The sequence below is a fragment of the Oryza sativa genome, chromosome 6 (genome assembly GCF_034140825.1).
Source record: "Oryza sativa Japonica Group chromosome 6, ASM3414082v1".
In the NCBI taxonomy this organism is placed as follows: Eukaryota; Viridiplantae; Streptophyta; class Magnoliopsida; order Poales; family Poaceae; genus Oryza; species Oryza sativa.
In genome coordinates, this window is record NC_089040.1 from 30612642 (window position 1) to 30630957 (window position 18316).

The following is an 18316-nucleotide window of genomic DNA, read 5'->3' on the forward strand; positions in this document are numbered from 1 at the left end:
TTTTGAAATTTACCATTTAATTCATGTGACTTTTGAAATTTGTACCGAAATGCGAATTTCTTCGCCCTACCACTTCGGTCCATCTGAAGAAATTGGTAGGTGAGGTGCCTAACGAAATTTAATTTTAAAAATGCGCCAAATTTCAAAAGAATTTAAAAAATGAGCCATTTTTATTTAAAAAAATTGCTTGAATCTGAAAAGTAAAAAAAAATAGTACACACTAATGGGCCTATCGGGCCCGCACTCGCGCGTGTCCTCGGGCCAGCCGTATCCCTGCCTAATTGGGCCAAAGAAAAAAAAAAGAGCAAATCGCCGTGTGTGCCTGTGCCTCGAGGTTATTTCCCCGTCCGCTAAGGAGAGCGGCGTCGACTCCGACTCCTCGTGAGTTCGTTCGCCTTCGCCGCCGCCGACGCCGCCGATCCCCACCCATCCCGCGAGCGGAGCGGAGGAGGGGGGGCGCCGCCGTTCGTCCTGCTGCTTCCGCCGCATCCTGGTGAGCACCCACCGCATCCGCATCCTCTTTCCCATCTCTCTCTCTCGACCCGCACACTTTTTTCCCTCGAATTTTCGTTAACCCTAACTTTCTGTTCTAGAAATTTGCCGTAATCTTAATACTAACAGCAGTTTGTTTGTTAAGTTTGGGGGGTTCGCCCCCATGTCCCATGTTAGATCCGCCCCTGTGCGTAGAGGGTGTGCGCAAAATAAGGCAAAACCAATCTATAAGAAAATGCAGATTCAACTGAATATGGCATCTTATTTTCTGCCAATGCCCAACTGTTCCGAGTGATTAATATGTCATGCGCTCGTTTTTAAAAGAGTTATTGGCATGTGCAAGAATGTTCCATGTTTTCTTCACCAATGCGTAGCATGCTCGTGCCTTTTACTATTGAAATGCCTAAACTCACAACAATTGAGAACTGGAATTGGGTCTTTTGTAGTCTAAACTTGAGTGCTTTAGTGTATTTGATGCGACACAGCACGTAAATTAGGTTTTCGTGAGGGTTAGAGCTGGCTTTGTGGTTGAGGTCTAAATCGTGTTGCAGATCATGTCCTACACATTTAGACTTTTGCGGTTGGTTTTCTGGGTGATGTTAGCTAAGGAAGCATGCAATTTCATGAACCTAGCAGTCGATGCACTCATATTTACTGCTTTTTATGCCTTGTGATAATATTTGGATAGCATGTGAAGTGAGCGAATGTTCATGATATGTTCTTTTGGGGCCTGCTTAAGCAGAATTTTCTGCCAGGACCCTTATGTCTAGATAATACTCTGCCTCAGTGCATGCTTGTGAGTTCAGTGATAACCGTGCTCTTGTTTCCACACAAATAAGTTCTTTGTACCCTGACTGTACCTTTATTAGCAACAATTCCCATATGAACATAGCAAAAGATCGTGTGGAAATTCTGAAACGGTGCTTATGATTTCTATAGTTGACCCCTACCGCTTGTGTTTTTTTGTGAAATGGTAGATAACATTTTAAAAGCAGTTTGTGAAAATGTAAAGGAGAACTTTGTAACAGACTGTGTATATAATTATAGACGCAACACAGAAGATTTGGCATGTTCGGTTGCATCTTTGACAGGTTTAGGAACAATATGCACTAAAGAAAGGAAATAAGGTGGACATAATAACGTGAACACATATATTAGGTACTACTCCAAAAGAGTAGTGTACTAGTGTTCTGGTCTTCTGTTTAATATGTCATGTGCTCAATGAACTTAATGTTTTATCTCTGAGAGCAACTCCAGGTTGCAGCTTTCTATTATTCCCAGCTGATCTTTGCTGGTGATAACATTGCTTCTTGCCTTCTCCTAAGCTGCATATTTTTATCTCTGCTGACGATAAGTGCAAAGCAAGACAATAAAGAGTCCCATGAATTTATTTTCAAACTGTGAACATGAATATCTTTTTTCCAAAATAGACAGATGGTAAGAATCCAAATATAAATTTAGTGTTGCAATGGTCAGGGTCTCAGTACTTTCTTTGCAAGCTGGTTCTGAGATTCAAATATTTTTCATTCAACGAATATATTTGCATGGTGTTGGACTAGGACCATAGGTGATTTTGAGTTACTGGAAATGCACTAGTTGAGAACCCTTCTACATTGCATGTATTTCCGGAAATAATTGGGATAAGTGGCTGGTGGCTTTTTAGAACTCTTGGCATGATCAATTGCTTAACTTGGACCAATCAACCTCATATACATTTCTTCCCTAATGCAATTCCACAACTCAGAACCTTGGTTTGTAGTTCCATCCCAGCTACTACTATTGATTATATATACTTTCTCATATTTGCCCTGGTATAGAATTCAAATTTTGATTTCAATTGTATTTACTGTTTACCAGGTGCAAATTTATGTCTATAGTTGCAATTGTTCACACTTTCTATGGGAACCTGTGGATGAGGGATGGGTAAATTAAATTTCTAGGAGTAGTAAAGTTGTTGCATGTTGGAAATCAGTAGCATTATATGGTCCCGGCTAGTTGATACTTTTTATCTTTTATCCAAAGACATACATACATCAGCTGTGTCTCAACAAATTTACTTTTCTGTCCTCAATTGAATAGGTAGAGCTCCTGCCATCTAATTTCAGAATAAAAAGCTATGCGTTACTATCCACTGTTACGTGGTTCTGGGATAAAGTGATTGTCTTCTTGTGTTTGTTTATTTATTATTTATTGTTCTACTATCTCTTTTGCAGCGTCTTCATAACGGAAATTCAAGACAGGTGGCAAGACAAAATCCAATTGGACATAATGGACAATATATTAGTGGTATGCAAGTCCACATTAGCTGACGATGAATCAGCTAGTGAGGTATCTTCAGGGAGTGACAGTGACAGTGATTGCATTCTTGGAGATGATTGCCCATCAGATGATGATGAAGAGGCTGCACAGATACACAAGCGTTTTAAAGAACTGAAGGAGAAGTTAAAGACAGGAAAAGTAGATAAGTTGGATGATGTTGTTTTTGAAGCTGGTGCTGAACAAGATGGTAATGACACCCCATCTTTTGATAGCGATGATGAAGAGTCGGTAGAAGAGGTTGCAAGCGATGAAGAGGTTTCTGCTAGAAAACTCATCAAGTATCCAAGGTTCAAGGAGAAGCCTGGTGTTCCAACATTTGAATTAGGAATGACGTTTAGCTGCAAGAAGCAGTTCAAGAAAGCTATTACAGCATATGGTTTAGCTGAGAGGAAGGCGATCAACTTTGTCAAAGATGATCCTAAGAGGGTGAGGGCAAGATGTGACTGGCCTAGCTGCCCTTGGGTTTGCCTACTGTCAAAAAACTCAAGGACTGACGGTTGGCAGATAGCAACACTAGAAAATTCTCATCTATGCCCCTCTAGAAGAGATAACAAGCTGGTGACTTCTTCTAGGATTGCTGAGAAGTATGGCAAGTTTATAGTTGCAAATCCCTCATGGAAATTAGCACACATGAAGGCAACCGTACAAGAAGAGATGTTTGCTGATGTTAACATCTCCAAGCTGAAGAGAGCCAAATCCATTACGATGAAGAAAGCTATAAATGCAGCTAAGTGGCAGTATCAAAAGTTGTATAATTATCAGCTGGAGCTACTTAGAAGTAACCCTGGAAGCACTGTTGTGGTGGATAGAGAGGTAGATATGGATCCACCTGTTTTCAAAAGGATCTACATATGCTTAGATGCATGTAAGAAAGGCTTCCTAGCTGGGTGCAGAAAAGTGATAGGACTTGATGGCTGCTTCTTCAAGGGAGCAAAAAATGGAGAGCTCCTTTGTGCCATAGGAAAGGATGCCAACAATCAGATGTATCCAATTGCATGGGCAGTGGTGCACAAGGCGAACAAGGAAGAATGGCACTGGTTCTGTGGATTGTTGTGCAGTGACTTGCAAGTTGGTGATGGATCTGGCTGGGTGTTCATATCAAACCAACAGAAGGTATCATTCCATCTATACTCTGTCCAGTATTGAATTATTACAAATGCAAATGTGCCTACTAACATGTATGCTTTCCTGTAGGAAATTATTAATGCTATGGATAAATGGGCTCCACAAGCTGAACACAGGATCTGTGCTAGGCACATATATGCTAACTTGAAGAGACACTTCTATGACAATGAACACCAGAAGTTTTGGAAGTGTGCCAAGGCTCCGTGCATAACGTTGTTCGACTTGGCAATGGCAGAGCTGGTACAACTTACAACTCCTGCAGTACAAACCATCTTGAATAACCATCCGCAGCATTGGAGCCGAGCGTGGTTCAGGTCAGGCTCTAACTGTGACTTAGTTGACAACAGTATGTGTGAGTCCTTCAATAAATGGATTCTAGAGGCTAGGTTCTTTCCAATAATAACAATGCTTGAAACAATTAGAAGGAAAGTAATGGTTAGGATCCATGATCAGAGAACTATATCAGGTAGATGGACCACATCAGTTTGCCCAAACATTCTGAAAAAAATGAATGTATATATCACCGAGTCAGCTTTTTGTCATGCAACATGTAATGGAGGTGATAGCTTTGAAGTAAAACACCATGACAATAGGTTCACAGTACACCTAGACAAGAAGGAGTGTTCTTGTAGATATTGGCAGCTGTCAGGATTACCATGCCCTCATGCAATATCATGCATTTTCTTCAAGACTAAGACTAATTCACTGGATGAGTACATTGCTGAGTGTTATTCAGTGAAAGAGTTTAAGAAAATCTATAGTCAATGCCTGGAACCAGTAGAGGGCATGAGCAGCTGGCCAGAAGATGACAAAGAGCCACTTAATGCTCCTGGGTATATCAAGATGCCAGGAGAGACCAGAAGAGAATCCAATGAACCATTAAAAGCCACCAAACTGTCAAGGATTGGCTCAATCATCAGATGCAGCAAGTGCAAGCAAATTGGCCACAACAAATCCACTTGTAATAAGCATCATGGAGGAGGCTCTAGCACACCAGATTCTCTCCAAGTTGTAAATCCAGCTGATAATTTAATGCTCTCAAACACACAACAAAGCTCTAAACAAAGCAGGAAAAGAAAGTCACGTACAGCTGCTAACACCAATTCTGCAAGTCAGTCAAGGAAAACAGTGTCTTCAAAGCAAAAGGTTAGCTAGATCTAGTGCAATTTGAATTCAATTTATATTTGATTTCACTCAGAGCTAACAATTCTATGATTTGCAGGCACTAGTGGAATTGCATGCCCATTCTCAGGGTTCTACAAGTGCAACAATTAAGGTCACTTCTGGGCAAGCTTTTGTCAATGTTTCAACTCAAGAATCAGCAAAGTTCAAGCCAAAGAAGCTTACACCTGGTCTACTGCTGCTTATGCCTCCATGGGAATCTGACAAACTGTGATGTAATGTTAGATCAAGTTATCTGTTATTAAACTTGTGTGTGATGTAACGCCAGACAATTAGGCCATCTATTAGACTTATCTGTGATGTAATGCAAGACTTTATGGCCTGTCATTGTAGTTGCCAGACTTAATGGCATATTGATGCAGTCAAGAAAACCATCTGGGAGTTTTGGCTCCAGCTGTTCCAGCATCAACAATTTTCTGAAGTCCTCTGCAGGTTATTAGCAGTTTTTTGCTTCCTCTGTCCAGCGCAGAGACATCGAGTTGCTTAATGGGATGATGGCTCCTATTGTGATGGATGAGGTATCTGCTGAGTAAGTTCTGTAATAATTATAATCGTATACTTGACAAGAATGCATTTCCTGTGCTAAGTTAGCTTTGCATCATGTTTAATATTCTTTGTTTATATTGGACAGGAACGACAAAAATGAAAATGAAGATGAATAATCTGGTGAAGGAAAAATGGGCAATTGGGGAGGTGTGATATTTTCCTGATTTCCTCTTGGGCACTTCTGTAGTTTTGTTTGTTGAAAATGTTTGCTCATTTACAATTTTTATTCCTGGTATGGCAAATTCGTAACTATTTCTGTGCGTCCCTAATGTTTTATGCATATTCATCTAGTAGTTGACATCATACACGGACTGTGGTACGTGGTCTAATTTGTATGTCATCTCTAAATTATGAATTTATATGGAATTTGCAAAATTATGCTTTTTAGAAATGTCTACACATCCTATATGTTTGCTTGCTGTGCATCTTCATGTCTTGCTTTTTTGAGAGCAATACATTTATTATGTCTAATTCTTAAAAATGTATCTAGAGCTTGAACAAGCACTGGCTTATTCTGCTTTCTTTATATTCGGCAAGTTACCCATATATTTTAAGAACTCAAGGCTTTCTTTTCTGTGTGTTGTTGGGGCATGATATACTCAGATATGATCTCTTAAATATAGTTGGGATTGCCACCATATGTCGTACTTTTCTTGCCCGAGGTGTATATGCTTACTTTGCAGTCTTTTTCCTTCAGTTTGTATGCCATTTATCAGAGGGCATTGATTCTGGAAGCTATGTTGCAGCTCCAGGGTCAACAAAGGAACTCTACAACAAACAGAAGAAGAATACACAAGAGTGAAGGGAGACATGGAACATTGATGTGGGCAACTAGAGCTAACAACCAGCTAACAGCAGTCAGCACCTGCCGTGTTAGTATGTTTCTTCTTTTTTTTTATTTGTAATTGTTCATTGCAATTCCATTTTTGAAGATATTGAAAAGAAAGAAAACAATAGTTATTACAATATCGGAATCATGGGCAATATTTTCTTTGGATTCAACATGTCTTCTTTGCAAGTGATCGGCTGCCTCCGATTAAGGTCGGACGATCGTGATGTGCCCTGCACCTCGCGCTTCAAGTGGAGTTTACGAAAGAAAACCCTACGGAATGAAAGATCTTCATTCAAACACCTAGCAAATACCCCCAACTGCCATCCTATCAAAGATCAAAGAAGAAGCAATTCTCTACTGCTGATGCTGTTGCTGTGAGGAGACTCAAATCCTCCTGTAAGTAACTTTTCTTTTACGCTCTATTTTCTCATGCTTTATCAAAGGCAAATTAAATTGGTTTCTTCTAAAAAAAAAACCATGTACAGGTACGTACACTAGCCTTTTTTTTAATAGAAAATAAGATAAACTCGGCATGTACATCCAAATGGGTTCACAAAACCAACACCATTACGCTAGCTACAGGCTACAGCAACGCAGATTCGCAACGTGACGATGTCCAATTCCAAACACCTCGTTAATTTCTCGTCACCTACCACACGGGCCCTGTGTCTCCCCCATCTACTACAGCTGCGATGCAAGGACGGCAATTTTTTGTGGTGAGAAAGGAAAGGAAAACCCAAGTGAAGGGAAGCACTCGTGCATGGTCGGAGTGTTAGACCGACACGCCGGCCGACGACGACATTACTATGTCTATGTACGGCGAATTTAATCATCGGCCGGGCGCTAAATAGGTTGGAATGTGTTGTAGGCCGTGTTTAGTTACCCCAAATTCTCAACTTAACATCATTTTATGCCATATCGAAAACTTTTCTACATACATAAACTATAACTTTTTCTCCAAACTACTAATTTTCTTCTAACTTTCTAACTTTTCCACCATCTAAACACATCTAAACACAGCCGTAGTAGCATTTTTGCTCTCCGGTTTCTGGAGGATCTCTCGCTATTTGCCGCCTATGTTTTGCTCTGTTTGCTTTGCTCCTCCTGCTGCTTTGTTTTTTCTGCAACCAACAAACTATGCTGCGGCTAAAGATCACTGGGCTACCGTAAGGGATGGAAGCAAAACTCGCGAACTCCAACATTCATGTAGATTTGATTAGTGCCGGTTTGAATCTAGTGAAGATTAAGTATGGCATGTAAAACGAGAAAATCATTAGCATATAATTAATTAAGTTTTAGTTATTTTAAATTTGAGAAACCCTTAAAATTAATTTTAAATTAAGTTTCAAAGTTAAAATTTTAGCTGTGACCCAGCAAGCGAGCAGCCGAGCAATAGAATTGAGATCCAATGCAGTTATAATAACGACTGCAACTTTAGTAGTGATAACATACTATAACCGTTGGATCGATGCAGCCAACAGCTTGGATTTGCTCTGCCACCCCCTGCACAGTATACGCTACAGTAATCGCTACAGTAGAAGATTGCTACAGTGATTCGTGAACAATATTTTCTGATAATCTGAGCCGCTGGTTTTTGATCCATTAGCTACCTTGCAACTGCTAAAGTTGTAGTGATAGTAATAACTGCACTGGATCTCAATCCCGACCAATAGTATGTTGTGCTGACGACGACGAATGCAAAAATCACTTTTTTAGTTTTAGCTCATCAAGGCCATGGTTAGGGTTTAGACTGACAGTGACATAGCAAATGATCAAGGCCAAAAGGTGTTGAAAAAAGGGGACGTACTAGCAAATGGGCCAAGCCCTGTCCTGTCCTGAATGATCAAGCGTAATAGCGTACGTAGGGCAGTATATATATATGCTGTCTGGGATTTGTGTGCTGATCTGGTCGGATCATTCCGTGGTCCCTTGGCTACTTCAAATGCAAAAACACATTGCCATTGCCATGATCCAAATATCCAATGATACATCCATGCAAAGAACTTGGCCCATTGATCTACCTGTAATACTGTCTCATGTATTAAATGGACCGAAAATGCAGCATGACAAGATAAGCTCCAACACATCATGCATCATGTCCCTCTGTACAGTTAATCCTACTACTACTACTAGGTTAAAATTAATGATGGAATTGGATCAATGAATGCGAAAAATACTTCTGACTTTTTTTTTTCTGCCATTCGATATTTACAAGTGACATCATATGCATTGGCGCTCTTGAACTGCTTGCGCCGGTTTTTATTTTTCATTTTTAACCAAGGGAAGCTTCAGTTCAAGTGTTTGATTTGAAGAAGTCTTAGCTTGGGGTCCAGGTGGGTGTGTGCTGTGCCTTGAAATTCACGAGCAATGTTCATACTACAAAGCCCATTAATTAGTTCAAACAGTATTATAGTCACGCGTCCATTGATCGAAGAGGTTAGGTTGGATCTGGCCCTAATGACATCCATTGATCACACTTAGGCAATGGCTTTTCGTAATAGTGTGGGCATTGAGGAGGAAAAGGCACCAGATGTAAGTTCGAAACGGTTTGGATGGTCCCCCTAGAGTCTACTACGGAGTACTAGTTTTCTTAATCAGCATTGGATTGTAGTGATTAGCTTTAATGCTGCTATTGATCCTTGTTGGATTATTTCTGGTTGCCCAGCTCTGACTGATCCATTCTGTAAATACTGGAGATCGAATTCTGCAGATACGGAATGCACGTGTTCTCGTCTCGCGGAGTACCGAAATAATACATCAACGCAACACAGGTAGGTTTATTCATTCAACAAGTAATGCCGTGTTCTTTTTGATGGGTTTGCCTTCCCCTCGGCGTGTTCTTTTTATGGGTTATGAAACCTATCCCTCTGCACGTAAAACATGACATAAAATTAACGTATGATAAATTAAATATTATTAAAAACCCTAAAAATAAATGTATATAATTTTTTAAAACAACTTATATAAAAAATTTTAATAGTTCAGAAAACGTACACGTTAAAAGAAAGAAAAAAAGACAGCCCTTAATACACTCGAGAGGTGTTAGGCTAAGTTTTCTTTGTTAAGGTTAATTAGAAACTAACATCTTACACATGCAAAACAGAATACTAACTTATTAGCAGATGACTAATTAAGTATTTTTTTAAAAAAATATATTAATATAAATTTTTAAAGCAACAATCATATAAATTTTTTTAAAATACACACCGTTAGGTTGAAAAATATATACGTAAGAAACAAAATAGATAATAAGTAGATAAGTTAGAAAAGTGAACAAACGTAGTCAGCCTTAAAAGTCTTCCCGACCACATGGTTTTGACGAGCAGATATTGCGGCTGCGAGCAACACGTTTGGACGATTACATGAGAAAACTCCTCATGTCACGCCGCGGAAGCGGGAGCCATCGCGACACGCATTGCCACCGCCTCTCTCATGGGACTCTGCTCTTCCAAAGCTTGCTGATTTCTTCCAGGCGCCGAGCCGAGACGACCGTGGCATCGCGTCACCTCCTCCATTTTCCAATTTCGCTTAGGCTTATCATTTAAATTTTTAATCTTAAATTTATAATTTAAAGATGTTTTCATCGTAATTTATTTTGCAACCTTTATTTTTAAATAATTAAGAACAAGTATATAATAGTTTTATTTATAAATTATTTTCATTTGCTAAGTTACTATTTCGCATTTTTTTTTCTTATTTGCAAGTATACTGTTTTGCTTTTCTCTCTAATACGCCCAACGATAGAGCCCGCAGCACGAAACCACCCCACACACGCACACAAAAATGGCCATCAATTGCCGTGCCACGCGGTGCCGTGCCTCTGCCTCCCTCTCATCTCTACACCTGCAGCCCACGCGACCCACCACTGCGCCGCCCGGCCCAGCCCAGCCCGGCCCGACCCGTCTCAGCCCGCTAGCCCCTCTCGAGCCTCCCGGCCCCCTCCCCCCGCGTTAACCCTCGCCACCATGTGACCCCCCCACACTGCCACTGCCACCACATCACTCACTCACTCCCCCACTCCCACCTAAACCTCTCCTCCTCCTCCTCCGCCGCCGCCCGCCGCCGCGCACGCGCGAGGCAATGGCCGGGCGCGCGGCGCTCCTCGCGCTGCTCCTGGCGCTCGCGGCGCCGGCGCCGGCCGCGTCGCAGCCCGCCGCCGTGGACCCGCCGCCGTCGTGGGCGTTCCCGAACGCCCGCCTCCGCGCGGCGTACGTCGCGCTCCAGGCGTGGAGGCGCACGGCCATCTTCTCCGACCCGGCGAACTTCACCGCCAACTGGTCCGGCCCCGACGTGTGCGGCTACAACGGCGTGTTCTGCGCGGCGCACCCCACCGACGGCCGCGTCCGCGTCGTCGCCGGGCTCGACCTCAACCACGCCGACATCGCCGGGTATATCCCGGCGTCGCTCCCCGAGGGCCTCCCCGACCTCGCGCTGCTCCACCTCAACTCCAACCGCTTCTGCGGCGTGCTCCCCGACACCTTCTCCCACCTCAGGCTCCTCCACGAGCTCGACATCAGCAACAACCGCTTCGTCGGCGGCTTCCCGGAGGTGGTGCTCTCGCTGCCGTCGCTCAGGTACCTCGACCTCAGGTTCAACGACTTCGAGGGCGCCATCCCGCCCAAGCTGTTCGACCGCCCGCTCGACGCCATCTTCCTCAACTCCAACCGCCTCACGCGCCCCATCCCGCCCAACCTCGGGAGCTCGCCGGCGTCCGTCGTCGTGCTCGCGCACAACCGCCTCGGGGGTTGCATCCCGCCGTCCATCGGGAGGATGGCCGAGACGCTCAACGAAATCGTGCTCATCGACGACGAGCTCACCGGATGCATCCCGCCGCAGGTCGGGCTGCTCAGGAAGGTGACGGTGTTCGACGTCAGCGGCAACCACCTCCAGGGCCCGCTTCCCGGGAGCGTCGCCGGCTTGGCCGCCGTCGAGCAGCTCGACGTCGCCGGGAACCTCTTCGAAGGCCCGGTGCCGGCGACCATCTGCTCGCTGCAGAGCCTCAAGAACTTCACCTACGAGGACAACTTCTTCTCCTCGCGGCCGGGTTGCCCGGCGGCGACGGCCGACGGGCGGTGGAACTGCATCCCTGGAGCTCCGGCTCAGCGGCCGCCGGCGCAGTGCGCCGCCGCGGCCGCCCACCCGTTCGACTGCAGCAAGGCGCAATGCCAGGCGACGCCGCCGACGACTCGCCGCCCAGGTGGCCGCACGCCGCTGGCTCCTCATAGATCGCCTTTGCCACACCACATGCCTCCGAGACGGACGCCGCCGACGCCGCCGCCGCCGAGCTCGCCCACCCCATCTCACCTGCCGCCGCCGCCGCCAACCTACAGCGAGAGCCCCAAATCCTCAATGCCGCCATCAACCTCACCACCATCCTCTCACGGCGCCTCGCCGCCATCCTCATCCTCGTCGCCGCCCACAGAGCACCCGGGATACGTGTTGCCGCCGCTCACGCCGCCGCCGCCGACGACGACGCCACCAGGACACCACGCTCCGGTCCCGGGAACACCATCCTCGCCGCCAAGCTCTTCTTGGTCGCCACCTCAAGGAGGCGGAGGGAAGCTGCCGTTCCCGCCGGTGCACGGGGTGGCGTACTCGTCGCCGCCGCCGCCGCCATCGGGAGACAAGCTGCCGTTCCCGCCGGTGTACGGGGTGGCGTACTCATCGCCGCCGCCGCCATCGAAGCCGTACAACTAGGTAGTGTCACTGTCTGCTGCTGATCTGACGGTGGATATGGGATCGGTCGCCGCCTCCTCGGCCGGTCGCCGCCGTCGTACGGACTCCTCGTCGTTGTTCATCATCATGAGTACATCTTTCACTGTAGTCGTTGGTTGGGGTTGATTAGCTTCCATTTTTCTCTTTTTTTTGAGGTTGTTTGGTCAGATTGAATTCAAAGGCTCTGTGGATTCTTTCTTTCTTCGTCTCCTTTTACTCGCTTTTTAACCATCTTTTTTTTTTCCCAACTCGACTCGATCGATCACATCACTTGGTAATAAAGATGGGGATTAGCTTTTGGACGCGGCGATGGAGCGGTCAAAACCGACACGGTCACATGCTGCAGCGGAAGCAGCAGCTGCTGCAATGCAATGCAAGGCGTTGATGAGGCATTTCCGTTCGGTTCGCGCTGTTGCAGTGGCCGTAAGCAGCAGTGACCATTTACTACTCGATGCAGTGAATCTTTAGAGCAGGTACAATGCAGTGAATCTTTAGAGCAGGTACAATATAGAAATAGAGAAGAGAAAGAAGAAATAGGGCTATAGATTTGTAGCAACACGAATTAAAGAAATTAGGCTATAGATTTGTAGCAACACGAATTCTAAAAACGTTATTTGTATATAACAGGCATGATCAGGTATTAATAGTGTAGTATATTTTTATAGTTAATTATGGTATGAATAGCATATTAAATTAGCTACAGATATTTATACTATTAAACAAACTTGGAGCCTATAGTTATTTATACTATTAAACAAACTTGCTCTTACCACCACTACTACTGCTAGGAGTACCAGAGATCGCAGTGGTGTGTTACCGTTTTTAATTTACCTATCGGGCCCCGTGTACGGTTCACGTGACAGGAGGGGGTCCAGTAAAAACTGCGTCTCGCGTTTGTCTGCTCTGCTCTTCCATGTTCGCTGCAAAGTGCAATGCCATTGATCTTTGATATTTCTCATTGCTCAGGCTGCCGGCCATTACCATTTCGCCAAACCAGCGCGACAGCTGACGCAGAGCCGCGCTGGTCGCTGCTGATTAATTAGAGGGTTGATTGTTTGAGAGGTCAGAGAGCTTGGTTTACCTCTGTGTGTGTGTGGCTTGAGATCTGAATCAATGGCGTTTTTTCTGCTCATGTATCATTGTGATCTACTGTTGGGGCTTGTGCCTGTGTTTCTTGCACTTGCATCATCATCATCATCATCTGTTCACTAGCCCCTAAGATTACTTAATACCAGTAGCTTACACTCATTAGTAGTACAAAATTGCTCAGGTGGGCAGTTTGAGATTCTTCCGGTTGTACCGTAGTTCCACAACCTGCCTGTGCTTGATTACTTTGTTTCAGAATCCAGATAGAGAATGAGATGCACAGAATTGCAGATTATATTATTTCCTCACCGCAAATTACACACCAATTAGAGGCACTGTCATACAAAAAACATTATTCCAGAATGATATTTGCAAAGCTAGCACTAATTACTGACTACACAAATGCTCTCTATAGAGTGCAAAACGAGCCTCACATGATGATGACCTGGGGACATGCAAAAGTTTCAGAGATGGCTGGGTTTTAGCTGCTCAGCTTTTTTCAGATTCAGAGTTGACCTGCTAGTTGGATCGCATGCCGCACAGCACGTTGGCGGCCTGACGCGCGAAATACGTCAGGATGATGTCAGCGCCGGCTCGCCTCAGGCACATGAGCGACTCCATCATCACCTTCTCTTCGTCGATCATGTTCAGTGCTCCTCCAGCTTTGATCATGGAGTACTCTCCAGAGACCTGGATGATTAATTTTAACAAAGCCCGAGATTGTGAGAGGCCCATATCAAAGCCCAACACTCTTGAGATTAATTAGAAAACAAGCAGAGGTATATGTGTGACCTATATGACATTTCAGATCAAAGATCAAACTGTACAGGGCGTTGATGACCAAGAATCTTTTCTTAAGATAACAACAAATCATTTTTTTTAAAAAAAGATATAATCAATTTGGTGTTTTGAGTATACAAACAGTTGATATCTGGTCAGCTTGTTAAGAACCAAGGAACGATGATGCTATCTAGAGCAGGTTTTGGTGGTCTCTATAAGATGCAAGTATGGACATCACATAATGCACAGGATGGATGAAAGATCAAGGTTCAACTTTCTCCTGTAATATTGATATGCAAGTATTTTATTTGTAAGAGGTACCATAGCAATGCATGAACCAGGAGTTGGAAGTGGCTCAAACTGAAGAAAAAGTAAACATGAAGGACTCTGATATGAATAAGAGGAAAGATTCTTGTGGGCGCATGAACTATCTGATGAACTAGTGAGGCGTGGAGCAACTGGAAGTCTGGAACTGAATTATGGCATGCTAGTGCGAATGCTAACATGAGTTCATCAATGGTAATGGATCTAGACAGTAGACAAGGACTACCTAATTTTTTTCAGGGAAGTTGGAAACAGTTAAGAAAAGGGCAGGGATTGGAAACAATAAAGAAAAAGGGGCTGAAAAGGCAGAACTGATTAGCCCGATAAACGAACCTGATATGCAGCGATTGGCAATGCTGAATTGTCCCTAAGAAGACGGATGACATCCAAGTATGGCAATCCAGGTTTTACCTGTCAAACGGGGATCGTACTTTTAGAACCAACATGTAAATAAGCTATCTTGGTAATACGGCACTGTTATGCAAATCGAGACAATTACCAGAAGAATATCAGCTCCTTCTGCCTCATCTGCAGCAGTTTCTAGAAGCGCTTCTCTGTAGTTAGCTGGGTTCATCTGGTAACTTCAGAATGAAATGAAAATGATGAATTTAGATATTAAGCAACTAAACAGTATGCTAGATGGAAATAGTAGATTCAGTGCAAGTTCCATACGTCTTCTTGTCCCCAAATCTTGGATTTGAATCCAAAGCTTCTCGGAATGGGCCATAAAACGAACTGGCGTACCTGCATAAGCATAGTTGACATATGCATTATTTAACTTACAAGAAGGTTCAGTGCTATGGGATACTAGAAATAATATGATGGAATCAGTGACATAGGTATGTACTTTGCAGTATAGGACATAATGGAGACATCATGGAAACCCTCAGCATCCAAAGCAGCACGTATTGCTCCAACACGGCCATCCATCATGTCACTAGGGCTAACTACATCAGCACCAGCACGTGCCTATTGAGACAGACAGTTTCTATGTTACTCAACTATTGCACTTGTGAAGGTACTTGATCAAGATAAAAAACAGAATATAAAGAGAACTAGAGAAGAGACAGACCTGTGAAACAGCCTGCTTGCACAGTTGATAAACTGTTTCATCATTCATAATTACTCCTGGTACGAGATGCAAACAAATTGACAATCAGGGTGGGACCACAAAAAAATGTATGGTAAATCATACGACTCAGCTAAGTACTTGGATCAGAAAATAGAAATGAAAATTGCTAATTTGAGCTATAATACATTATAAAAAATAAAATTATAGACTCTAGCATCACCACCCAACATAATCCGAAAACCACATTGACGCCATCAGTGGTAGTTCTCACTTCTCAGAAATTATAATTATGACAGTGATTACTGAAGAGGAGAAATTGTGAATCAACTAGCCAATTACAGCTGGCAACTGATCTTCAGGTATATAGGGCCTTGAAAGAAAAGGTTAGTGTGGGTAACTGGGTATGGAGATGCATCGTTTGCAACATTTTGTAGAAAAAAGGAGGGACACCTAGTTTCATTGTGGAGTGGCCAAAACCGACCAGTTTATTACACAAAACCTAGACTAGCTGGTTATATCCAGTTTAATACCAGTTGTAGAAACCGTCATTATTATATATTTATATGCATGGAGATATCTTGATTATTCTTGAATATCAGCGTTTTTCAGAGTAACCAACATATTCCCCATGCTATCATCAAAACACAAGCAGTGGATAAAAACATGCCATATGTTTCTCGCTCTAAAAGCAGTGCAAGGTCAAAAGGTGACCATTTTCCTTACCATCTTCCCTGACAATGCCATCATGACCATCAGATGAATAAGGGTCCAGAGCAACATCCGTGTAGACAACCTAAATCAGACATATTATTAGCAGCAAAGATGATAGCAATTAAAGTAAAGGCCACAATATAGACTTATACATTCAAATTCAATGAGGGACATGTTACTTACAATGTCAGGGAATTTATCCTTGAGCAGGCGAATAGTCCGTGGAACCAAACCATTATCATTGTATGCCTCATCTCCAGATTGAGACTGAAGGAACAAAGAGTATTAAGTCAACTCAAGATATTAATACACATGAAACAGAAAATGAATTATATTCGTTGAAATACCTTCAATGCATCAGGAACTTTTGGAAACAGCACAAAACTGTTAACACCAACATCACGAGACTTGTAGACCTGCAAGTTATCATATGGAACACATTACATCAAGCCTGAAGACTGGTAGCTACTTAAGAGCTTAACACTATTGATCCAAGCAATATGAAAATGCACATGGATTATCTTCAACAGAATCACTAAAAATCTAAATGCATGACAAGTGATAAACATTTTTTTTTTAGATAATTCCCAGCACTCTGAATACCTCATCAAGAAGCCCATGCCTCCAACCAAGCCTATAGCACCCAGGCATAGCTCCAATAGGAGCATCATCTTCCCCTGCAGATCATCACAAAACGAGCTCAATCTATCAAAATCTAATTGTGTGTGTTCACCATTCATGTCAGTGGATTTAATCACACACCTTCATGGATGAACAGCGGGAGCACCAAATTGGCAGGTGAGATGGTGGTCTCCTGGAATGCGGCCCTAAGAGCAGGCGACCTGCGGTTGCGACGAGGGCGCTTTGTCAAGTCCTGAACACACATCAAACAGGTCCAAAATTCAGTCCTCTGAAATCATACCACAAACCACAAACGACATTGCAAATCCATCCATTGGGGGGCTTACAAGAGGCCTGATCTGAGGTGTTCCTTCGGGAGCCTTGGGTCTGACCAACGGCGGGGGAGCCGGGAATCTCCCGGCCACGGCGTCGGCCTCGCACTCCTCGATGGTCCTCCCCGACGGCGCCCTGACCGCCGGCGCCGCCTCCTGCTCGCTGCTGACCCTCACGGCCACGGAACGCATCCTTGGCCCGGTTCTTGGCACGGCGGAGCAGCCCCCGAACGCCGCGTGGCCGTGGCAGCTCCTGCCCTGGAGCATCTGCACGTTGGCCGGGGAGAAGGAGACGGTGGACGCCATGGCCTAGCTGCAACGTCCACACCAACCAAAACGGATTCCGCAGACATGGTCAATTTCCACTCTACAATTGGAGCAAAAATTGATCTTGGAAAGAGCACAAGGGGAAGATTGGATTGAGTTCGGCTTTGAAATTTTGAAGTTCGCCAATTCGGGATTGACTAGAGATTGAATTGAGCTTGACGGGTTCTTTTCTTGCAAATCTTGGAGAAGAAGAAGAAGAAGATGAGATGAGGTGGCGACCGTGGCACACGTACCTGGAGGCTGTGGAGAAGAAGATGAGGAGGAGATGATGCGGCCACAGCAGCAGAGAGAGGGGAGAGTTTTCGGAGAGGAGGAATTCTTGTGGCCTGAGTTCTCCCGATGGCGACGCCCACCTTAGCAGACTAGAGGCTTGCGTTTCTCTGTCTCCATCTTCCCCCCCTCTTCTCTTGTCTTTGTATACCCCTCTTCAGTTCAGAGTCACAGATTCATACTCCACCTGCTACATAACCAATTTTTACAGCAGATAAACAGTTATTAGCAATCCAAAAATATTTTATATGTAAAATTTTTATGTACATATCTTAGAAATTTATAGGCCCAATGCTGAAAATAAAATATAATGAAAAACTCCAAAATCAACTCTAAAATTAAAATTTAAAATTTGGGAGCGGCTTATAAGCTGATGGGAAAGAATGGAACAGCTGACCAGTAAATCCAGTATCAACTAGTACTACTCTTTTCTTACCCATTACCCATGAAAACTCAGAGCATTTAAGCAGTGAACAACAGACAAACTGAAACAGAAACTGAACAGATGAGGAGAAGAAAATCAGTGTGTGGTTGGGTTGGTAGGATCTGGCAGTTGCAGGAGTGATGAGATTATGGAATTGG

General features: G+C 43.9%; 3 protein-coding genes across 5 annotated transcripts; 2 read left to right on the forward strand and 1 right to left on the reverse strand.

Moving 5' to 3' along the window:
• Positions 1-331: 331 nt before the first annotated feature.
• On the forward strand, positions 332-6664 carry LOC4341995 (uncharacterized). Of its 2 annotated transcripts, NR_185348.1 has the most exons (6): positions 332-493; positions 2706-3924; positions 4006-5082; positions 5159-5647; positions 5750-5811; positions 6411-6664. NR_185348.1 is itself a non-coding variant. In NM_001421877.1 (4 exons), exons 2-4 carry the CDS (start codon positions 2761-2763, stop codon positions 5330-5332), a joined length of 2415 nt encoding a protein of 804 aa, NP_001408806.1. In that variant the 5' UTR covers positions 332-493; positions 2706-2760; the 3' UTR covers positions 5333-5522. The 2 variants fall into 2 exon arrangements, 1 of the variants encoding a protein (NP_001408806.1); NM_001421877.1 differs by lacking the exons at positions 5750-5811; positions 6411-6664 and having other exon boundaries at positions 5159-5522.
• A 3815-nt stretch (positions 6665-10479) lies between these two features.
• LOC4341996 (leucine-rich repeat extensin-like protein 2) lies at positions 10480-12409 on the forward strand. The gene has a single exon (XM_015786945.3). It carries the CDS (start codon positions 10577-10579, stop codon positions 12191-12193), a length of 1617 nt encoding a protein of 538 aa, XP_015642431.1. The 5' UTR covers positions 10480-10576; the 3' UTR covers positions 12194-12409.
• Positions 12410-13569: 1160 nt separating this feature from the next.
• LOC4341997 (delta-aminolevulinic acid dehydratase, chloroplastic-like) lies at positions 13570-17867 on the reverse strand. 2 transcript variants are annotated; one of them, NM_001402943.1, is made up of 13 exons: positions 17698-17867; positions 17153-17450; positions 16947-17058; positions 16788-16861; positions 16532-16600; positions 16368-16451; positions 16197-16266; positions 15474-15529; positions 15249-15370; positions 15074-15145; positions 14901-14982; positions 14735-14812; positions 13570-13987 (listed from the first exon to the last, which is right to left on the reverse strand). In NM_001402943.1, exons 2-13 carry the CDS (start codon positions 17441-17443, stop codon positions 13817-13819), a joined length of 1281 nt encoding a protein of 426 aa, NP_001389872.1. In that variant the 5' UTR covers positions 17444-17450; positions 17698-17867; the 3' UTR covers positions 13570-13816. The 2 variants fall into 2 exon arrangements, with proteins under 2 accessions (NP_001389872.1, NP_001389873.1); NM_001402944.1 differs by lacking the exon at positions 17698-17867 and having other exon boundaries at positions 13574-13987; positions 17153-17624.
• Positions 17868-18316: the final 449 nt, after the last annotated feature.